Consider the following 9912-nt stretch of genomic DNA (forward strand, 5'->3'; position numbering starts at 1 on the left):
ATTGCACAATTCTATATTATTATTTTATCACTAGACAGGGCATCCCACTGAAGTACGGGGTTTGTGGGAAACTGCAGCGGTGAGGGATGAATCTAGGGAGGAAATTCTATAACCTGCTGGCCGTTTACTGAGTTCTCTGGCTGTCCCTTACATAGGATGCTGTTCAGTTACTCCAAACAGACCTATGACGTTTCAACCTATTCTGCAAGATTAGAAAAATTAAACAAAAAGACAGAATGGAAAGATCAAACCACAGATGTCTATTACAGCAAATTAGAGAATTTGTTGCTTGGAACTAGTACCTCCTCGTGATGTGAGGTTTAAATAAGCTACAAGTCCTATTACCTTTCTTTCAGGGAGTAAAGGATCTTAGGAAGTCTATTCCACACAGTTAATTACACAGCAACATCAGAGTTCTGTTTGGGTAAATCGGATACTGTGTTCTGGAGTTAAGACAGGGAAAAGTGAGCCCAATGTATTACTATCAGGTTTGAGATTTAAAATAAGAATTTGGATCAAAATGTTCACCACTGCAGTTATTTTCTGCTTTACATTTTTAAGCCATGTGTCTTCCTGTAGGCCACTTAAAAGTCGACCGTTTGACCTTTACAGAGTCCTTGTAAAATACTGCCTTTTAGTGCTTAGACTTTGTAAATTGCCTCATCTTTCTCCTTCAGGAGTTGTTTCCCAAGATTTCATCGAGATTGATGTCTTTCATCCAGTCATCATTACCAGGCTCTGTCTTCAACAATGAATCAATGAAGTCAGCATCGCTGTTTAAGGCAGGGCCCATGTTGTCAGTCTGTTGGCTGAGGAAGTCAAAAGCTAGATCACTGCCATGGTCGGGTCCTTGGAAAGCCCTGGAACTTTGGTTGGATGTGGGAAAATTGTTGGGTGTCAGGGCTGGTGGCTGGTTTATGCCTGTCCTCGACTGATTCAACCCCGTTCCTGACTGATTCAAATTAGGCAATATCTGTGTGCTCAGCTGACTGGATCTCAGATTTAGGCCCCTGAGCGGACCCACGGCTTGTCCATTTAGTGTCTGGCTCATTTGGTTCATGGGTCTCATTTGCGCTGCTGGTGTTAACTGGCTAGGAGGTGCCACTGCCCTCTGGGGAAACTGCTGGCTGCCTACTGCCTGCTGTAATGACTGGTTGGGGGTGTAGGCTGTAGGAGCCCCTGTGGGGAAGCGGACTCCTGTAGACTTGAGGGCTTCTGGCTGTTTGGATGTCGCTTCTTGAGAGGCCCAGCCGGGGGCTGTGGTGTTGGGTGTGATCATCACGTTCGATGTTCTCTGTGCTGGCACACTTGCCATACTGTGGGCTAAGTTTGGTCTCACTTGTGAATTGCCAACAGTTCCGGCTCCAAAAGTGTTGTTATTACTTGGCCCTAAGGTAGGTGGCCGTGGCATCAGAGGGTTGCTTTGATTTGCTATCAATTGATTTGGGTTTCTCTGCTGGGTCAGTTGATTCATTCCTGAAGAGACACTGTATGTGCCAGGTTGATTACAAGGAAGACTTCCATACATCCCTATGCTCTGAACTGCTGTGGATAATGATGGCATTCTTGGCCCGTGGGAAGTAGACATGAGGCTAGAATTGGGAGTTAAAATGGTGTGTGTTGAAACGGGGTTTGTCAAAGCCTGGTTAGAGTTTAGACTTGCTGATGATGAGCCACCTAAGAGAAAGAAGAAAATTTCAGAGAAATATATTAGTTCCTCACAGTATGTCACTTGCTCTTCTATAGCACTTTGCAAGAACTTACCAACTCTGAAGCTGCTTTCAGGGGTAGAACAATTTAAGAGCAATAATCATCAAATATATTATATAAAAGGAACAAGACAGCTTCTGGGAGAAAGTGTCACCCTAGGTGACTCCTTGGTTTCAAGAGTTTATGTGTTACAGAAAGGAGACTAAAATAGGGTATATTTTATAGGTTTTGCTTTATTCTTTTTCTGGAGTCATTAAGGTGAGGTGATAGTTGAGAGTACAACTCTGATTAGCTATCTGAGCAGACAAAGAAAAAGCTGGACATTCACCTTGAGTTTGTATAATATTTCAAAGCCCACCCATAGACCACGGTATAAGCCATGTTTCAAATACAGTATGTACCAGTTAACAATGTTTGGACAGCATATACAATGGTGGGGCTGAAAAATTCCTAGCACTTGGAATTCACTCTACTTTTCTCATTATTTTAGAGTAGCGGTTCTCAACCTGTGGGTCACAACCCCTTTGTAACAATGAAAATAAATCACGGCATTAGGAAGGTTGAGAACCACTGTTTTAGGGTGTATTCTTTCTATTCATAAAAACAAGTTAACTGTAAAACAGCCCCAGGCAACTCCTTCAGGAGCTATTCTAGGAGGCAGCATTGCTATCATGGGAGATGACATTTCCATGACTTTATTGCCACTAAAGACCTTCTGCTGGGACCACATCTGGAGGTGGTGGAGATTGATAGATCATACTAACTCTGTGTGGGCCTAGGCTGCTACCATGTGTGTTTGTCTCTTAGTTTTCAATGAAAAAGTTTAAAAAGTAAAAGAAAAAAAGATTCTTTAAAAAGCCATATTGAAATAATCCAGACACAGAAAGATAAATATCATTTTTTCCTCATTCATAGCTAAATAAGTTGAAGTAGAGAGTAGAATTGTGGTTATTAGATGTGGGGGATCCTTGGGGTGAAGTAGCTAGAGAAAGCTTGGTTAATGGATGCACAATTACAGCTGATAGGAAGAATATGTTCTAGTGTTCTAAAGCACTGTAGAGTGACTGCAGTTTTTTTTTTTTTTGAGGCAGAGTCTCATGATGTTGCCCTCTGTAGAGTACTGTGCCATCACAGCTCACAGCAACCTCCAACTCTTGGGCTTAAGCGATTCTCTTGCCTCAGCCTCCCCAGCAGCTGGGACTATAGGCGCCCACCACAATGCCCAGCTATTTTTTGGTTGCAGTTGTCATTGGCATTTAGCAGGCCAGGGCTTGGCTTGAACCTACCACCTTCAGTGTATGTAACTAGTGCCCTACTCAGTGAGCTATGGGCGCTGAGCCTAGAGTGACTATAGTTTAATTTTTTTTTTTTTTTTTTGACACAGAATCTCACTCTGTTACCCATCTAGAGGGTAATGGCATCATCACAGCTCACAGCAACTTCAAACTCCTGGGCTCAAGCAATTCTTCTGCCTCCCAAGTAGCTGTACTATAGGCACCCACCACACCTGGCTAAGTTTTCTATTTTTAGTAGAGATGGGGTCTTATTCTTATTCTTGAATGGCTTTTCTTGCTCAGCGAAACGGAAGTGAGTAAAAGATCCTAAGAAATACAATACAGTCAAATATGAGATGGGGAAAGGAGAAAATAAATATTTAAAAATTGAACAGTTTTCCTTTTTTCACAGTTATAATTTTTATGACTTTTAAAGAACTCTTACCAGAATACTGAGCAGCTGGTTGCATACTGCCCACATTTCTTCTTTGGTCTTTATAATCTGGGGGTGGCCTTGTCAGATGTCGGTTTATTTGATCTTGTGAAGCAATTTTCTCCTTGAAAACACAAATGAAAAGATATTAAATTGTATTGTTACTTTTTCACTTGTAAAAATTTATGTAATATTATTCCAAAATAAGAATATTAGAACAATTTTGCAGGCATGGATTATGAATCATGACTTTATTTATTAGTCTTAATTTAGAGACACAGCTTTGCAATTTTAATAAACTTCCCTACATGGAAGTATAACTTCTACTTCTCAACAACACTGGATCTCGTAGCTACTCTCATATCCTTTATCTTGCAATTATATATCTTTCTTCTTTTTTTTTTTTTTTAGACAGAGTCTCATTCTTTCACCCTGGTGTCATCCCAGCTCACAGCAACCTCAAACTCTTAGGCTCAAGGGATCTTCTTGCCTTAGCTTCCCTAGTAGCTGGGACTACAGGTGCCCGCCATAATTCCCAGCTACTTTTTCCATTTTTAGTAGAGATGAGGGCCCACTCTTGCTTAGGCTGGTCTAGAACTCCTGAGCTCAAGCAATCCTCTTGCTTTGGCTTTCCATAGTGTTAGGATTAAGGATGTGAGCCACCGTGCCTGGTCTGCAATTATATTGCAGTGAGAAGTAAACTTCTGTGATTTTTGAGATGGTATTTCTATTTTTGTACTATAGCACACCTGATAGGCTTTGGTACCCATATACCCAATTTCTATTTTTTTACTATAGCACACTTGATAGGTTTTGGTACCCACACACCCAATTCTTGTCCAAAAGAAAAGACTGTGGAAAACCTAAGAGTAGGGTTGCCATATGAAATATAGAACAACTGGGAATTCTGTATATTTATTGGCTAAATGAAGGCAATCTAGATAGGATGAACTATCAGGAGATAACCTATCAGGTAAAGGTATAGGCAGCATATGCAAATTATTTCACTGTTACCCCCTCATAAACAAGGCAGGTATGGTTGTTGCCTCCTTAGCTGTACAGAAGCTTTTCCGTTTAAGTCCCATTTGTTTCTTTTTGTTGTTGTTGCAATTACCATGAAGGTCTTCTTCATAAAGTCTTTCCACAGGCTGATATCTTTGTGTTTTCCCCACACTTTCTTTGAGCATTAGATGTAGGTCTTTTATCCATCTTGAATAAATTTTTGTGAGTGGAGAAAGGTGCAGGTCCAGTATCAGTTATTTTACATGTGGTTATCCAGTTCTCCCAGCACCATTTATTGAATAGGAATTCCTTTCTCCAGTGTGTGTTCTTGTTTGGTTTATCAAAGACTAGGTGACTGTAAGATGTCAGTTTCATTTCATGGTTTTCTATTAGGGTCCAGATGTCTATGTCTCCATTTTTGTGCCAATACCATACTGTTTTGATCACTATGGCCCTTTAGTACAGCCTAAAGTCTGGTAGGCTGATGCCCCTGGCTTTGTTTTTATTGCTAAGAATTGTCTTACCTATACAGGCTTTTTCTGGTTCCATACAGAATGAAGAATTATTTTTTCAAAATCTTGAAAGAATGATGTTGGTATTTTAATGGGGATGGCATTGAATCTATAGATTGTTTTGGGAAGTATAGACATTTAACAATGTTGATTCTTTCCAGCCATGAGCATGGTATGTTCTTCCATTTGTTAATATCTTCTGCTATTTCTTTTCTTAGGGTTTCATAATTTCTTTATAGAGGTCCTTCACCTCTTTTGTTAGGTATATTCCTAGGTACTTCATTTTCTTTGAGGCTACTGCGAAGGGGATTGTGTCCTTAATTAGCTTCTCATCCTGGCTCTTATTGGCATATACAAAGGCTACTGACTTGTGGACATTGATTTTATATCCTGAGACATTGCTGTATTTTTTGATCTCTTCCAGGAGTCTTATGATTGAGTCTTTGGGGTTCTCTAAGTATAAGATCATATCATCAGCAAAGAGCGGGAGTTTGACATCCTCTACTCCCATTTGGATGCTCTTTATTTACTTCTCTTGCCTGATTGTATTGGCTAGAACTTCAATCGACAACCTACACAATGGGAGAGGATATTTGCATATCATGTATCAGACAAAAGCTTAATAACTAGGATCTACAGAGAACTCAAATTAATCAATATAAGAAGAGCCAACAATCCCTTATATCACTGTACAAGAGAAATGAATAGAACCTTCTCTAAAGAAGATAGACAAATGGGTAATAAGTATATGGAAAAATTCTCATCATCCCTAATTATCAGAGAAATGCAAATCAAACCCCCCCTGAGGTATCACCTAACCTAAGTAAGAATGGCCCACATCACAAAATCTCAAAACTGCAGATGCTGGTGTGGGCGTGGAGAGAAGGGAACACTCCTACATTGCTGGTGGGACTGCAAACTAATACAATCATTTTGGAAGGAAGTATGGAAACACTCAAAGAACTCAAAGTAGACCTCCCATTTGATCCTGCAATCCTCATTATTGAACATCTACCCAGAAGAAAAAAAAATCCTTTTATTATAAGGACATTTGCACTAGACTATTTATTGCAGCTCAATTTACAATTGCCAAACAGTGGAAACAGCCTTAATGCCCACCAACCCAGGAATGGATTAACAAGTTGTGGTGTATGTATACCATGGAATACTATTCAGCCACTAAAAACGATGGAGACTTTACATCTTTTGTATTAACCTGGATAGAAGTGGAACACATTATTCTTAGTAAAACATCATAAGAATGGAGAAGCAAGAATCCTATGCACTCAATTCTGATCTGAGGACAGTTGATGACCTAGTACACATTGGGGGATGGAGAACGGAGGGTGTAGGGAGAGGGAAGAAGGGAGGAGGTCGAGGGTCAGGGGGTGTGACACAGTTATAAGAGGGACTTTACCTAACAAATGCAATCAGTGTAACCTGGTTCTTTGTACCCTCAATGAATCCCCAGAATAAAAAATAAATGAATAAATAAGCAAACAAGATAGGTATGATTACACTCCCTTAAAAGATGAGGGAATGGAAGTTTTTAGGCTGAGTAACCTGCTCAAAGTCACACAGTGGTAGAACAGAGACAGAATCCTGAGTCAAACTCAGGCTCTTCCCTACAACACAGTACAAGGGCCCCTTGGTCTTCTGTTTCTCAGAGCCCCATTCTAAAAGCACAGACATTTCTTAGGCTCCCTTCTTTTCTTCCCTCTGGAATCAGCCAGATTTTTAGAAGAGGTGAGTGTGAGAGATAAAAGAGGAAAAGGAAACATTTTTCTAGTATTGTCAGTGTCCTTAGCCAAAACCACCAGGAACAACGAGTTGGATGTTCATTCACTGCATCAAGGGAGAACTCAATTACGGGGGGCCACAAGGTCCCCAGCAGGAGGATGAAACTATGATAGGGTTTGGACTTTGATTTGGTGATTTAGGGAGGGTCTAAGGAAACAAGGATTTGTTCTAGATTGGAAGCTATCAGAAAGTGAGGTTCATTCTATAGTGAGTAAAGTAGCTATCGCTCACTTTGCTCAAGAGAGAGGGGTGTTTGGCACTTTCGGAGCTGCACAGTGTGACTTTTGTCCATCTTTAAAACAAAATTATGAAGTGGCTTTATTTTGTCTCATTCTACCACAGACTCAGTGTAACCGTGTCTGAGGTTAATGCTCTACAAGACTGTTCATGTCCAGCAGAGACTAAGATGGCTTGGCGAGATCTTATCAGTTCTGAACATCAAGGCCTACTTTTTTTCTTGCTCACTACGGATCAGGACGTTTTAAAAACTGGTCACTGCAATTTTCCACGTGTTTCAAAGAAACCTCAAAGATAAAAAATGGTTGGCATAGGTAGAGAGAGAACACTATAATTATGGAAGAGTCAATATAGAAAACTTTTAATAGCTATGTGGGTAAATTAGTTGGAAACCAAGTGTGCACTAACCTAGAACTCACTTAAACCATGCGTTTCTCAGTTCCCCATCAAATTCCAAACCTTCTTCTTAGTAGAATAAGTCTACTATAAAGTAGGAAAGAAAGCCTTAAAATAACAATAAACCAATTTTGAATTTGTGTTGCCAACAACAAACTTGAGACTCAGTTTTTTAAGATTCATATAAAACACAATTTTGATGAGCTAAGTGTAAATGAAAAAGAAACATATGGATTATATTTCTTTTAAGAACAGGTTTACAAATTAAGGGGAAAGTGGCTAGTGAAACTCTTTACATTTTGCTTAAACCCTGAATGTTTAAGAAACAGCTTGAGATGTTCCATAAACCCAAATGTGGTGATGTCCAACAGGCCTCTTGTAAACTACTGTGTAACAGGACAGTTTTGATTTTTATGCCAACACAAAAACTTTCTAAAATCTCCTCTTTTCCAAAAGAATCTGTCATTCTTTCTTATTAGGTATTTCTGCTGAAAATACCAAAGGCGACAGGATGTGTATGTGTGTGTGCATGAGTGTACCTGTGTGTATGTGAAAGAGAGAAAATTATGCCCTGATGCCCCTTCATAGTCTAGATTACAAACATGAATTTATTTTATGTATCTTCAATGTAATGTTGACCTTTTATCACCCTGCGAGCTAAATTGTTGTTGTTAAAAGAGTTATGAGAAGTGCAGGTGTGTGTATATATACACATACACACATATACATGTACATATATATGTATATAAAACCTGTAGGTATATATGTATCTAAAACTATCTGTTCACAAGTGAGTTAGAATTAATGACCTTGCTTAGGGACATGACATAGACCTGTCATGTTGTTACTTTGTGCTGAAGAGCAAAGATGTGACTTCAGTACTGAATGAAGACAGCTACATTTTGGAAAAGAATGACATTCCTGGCTTGGTGCCTGTGGCTCAAGTGGCTAAGGCGCCAGCCACATACACCTAAGCTGGTGGGTTCGAATCCAGCCCAGGCCTGCCAAGCAACAATGATGGCTGCAACCAAAAAATAGCCGGACATTGTGTTGGGTGCCTGTGGTCCCAGCTACTTGGGAGGTGGAGGCAGGAGACTCGCTTGAGCCCAGGAGTTGGAGGTTGCTGTGAGCTGTGATGCCACAGCACTCTACCCAGGGGGACAGCTTGAGGCTCTGTCTCAAAAAAAAAAAAAAAAAAAAAGATGACATTCCTATTCTATCTGAGTACAAGCATACAGGCTATTCCTGAGATTAGTTTTGTGCAACATAAAATTTATTACCTAATGTCTAATTATTATCCAATCTCTTGGATCTGAAAACCTATTATAGAAATCATCTGCTATAGTGTAGCTATCCTGCCTCAGTTCTCCAATCTCCAAAAATGTGAGCTATGTATAATTATGTATGTAATTAAGCATGAGGACCTCCCTTATACTCCTGCTGTAAAGATTAATCCTTCAATTCTGTGAAGACTCCGTGTGGTGCCTGGCACACAGTAGGCATACAATGTGCACTGGTAATTATGATGTTCACTCAGCTTTCTTCTTGTGCTTCATGGTTGGTAGGATAAAAGAGAATAAGGATAATAAACTTTTATGAGAAAATGTCTCAATTTAGGTGCCTATCCAGCCTTGACAACTGACTGCAACTGACCACCAAGCATATGCTGATGTAAAGTGGTATGAAAGACTGCTTCTTCCTGAATATATAAAAATTGCAGGCACCCTCAACGGTGTCCAAACACAGAGAAATGTGAATGAAGTCACAAAGATGGCAGCCTCATTCTCATTCATCTTGCACAGCTATGCCTTTGCCCTTCACACCTGCATCTGTGCTGACTCAGCTGGGGCTGGCGGCAGTCAGGCTGGTGCCAGGCCAGGACCCTCATGGGATGTGCACACTGCCACTTCCTTACCTTTCAACCAGAGCTGCAAATCCAGAAGAGCATGCTCTGGGGGTTGTACTCCATCCCGTTAGTGGGACTGATGGTAGGGAGGACAGTGCCCACAGTAAGTCAGTCTTAAACTGGAAGCTTTTCTCTTCTGCAGCCCTTGTTTCTAAGCTCTTTAGTTTATAAGGATAACAAAGGTAGAGGAGGCACAGGTGGGAGACCTAAAATTCTGAAAACTGTGATTTCTAGAAGAAACCCTTTATGCTACTCTGTGATCTGGTCAGTGGCTCCTTCATACCTTAAGATCGTCTGTAAACATGATCTTCACTCTTCCTTATTTAAGGCCAAATAAATTCATTTCTCATGATTTCTTTTCACATGTCCTGGATTCTGAACTTATTTCATTTGTCTTTCCTTAAAAAATATATGTGATTCTTATATAATTATTCATACTTTTCATTATGCATTAAATATTTCATGGTGCAATTTCATTTTTTTCGTTTTATTAAGTCATATACACATAGATCATGAATATATTTATGCATTTGTGGGGTGCAATGTATTGATTTTTTATACAATTTGGAGTGCTCACATCAAACTAATTAATATAGCTTTCACCTCATTTACTTAATTATTGTGTTAAGACATTTATGTTCT

General features: G+C 39.8%; 1 protein-coding gene across 1 annotated transcript in view; it reads right to left on the reverse strand.

Annotated features, from left to right (window-relative positions):
• Positions 1–673: 673 nt before the first annotated feature.
• MAML2 (mastermind like transcriptional coactivator 2) overlaps positions 674–9912 on the reverse strand; it is a 386485-nt gene continuing 377246 nt past the window's right edge. Inside the window, exons 4-5 of the mRNA XM_003781322.3 lie at positions 3430–3541; positions 674–1677 (exon numbers count right to left, since the gene is read on the reverse strand). Coding sequence (XP_003781370.1) covers positions 674–1677; positions 3430–3541 — 1116 coding nt within the window. The remainder of the gene's footprint in view (positions 1678–3429; positions 3542–9912) is intronic.

The sequence above is a fragment of the Otolemur garnettii genome, unplaced genomic scaffold (genome assembly GCF_000181295.1).
Source record: "Otolemur garnettii isolate 467f Iridium unplaced genomic scaffold, OtoGar3 scaffold00001, whole genome shotgun sequence".
In the NCBI taxonomy this organism is placed as follows: Eukaryota; Metazoa; Chordata; class Mammalia; order Primates; family Galagidae; genus Otolemur; species Otolemur garnettii.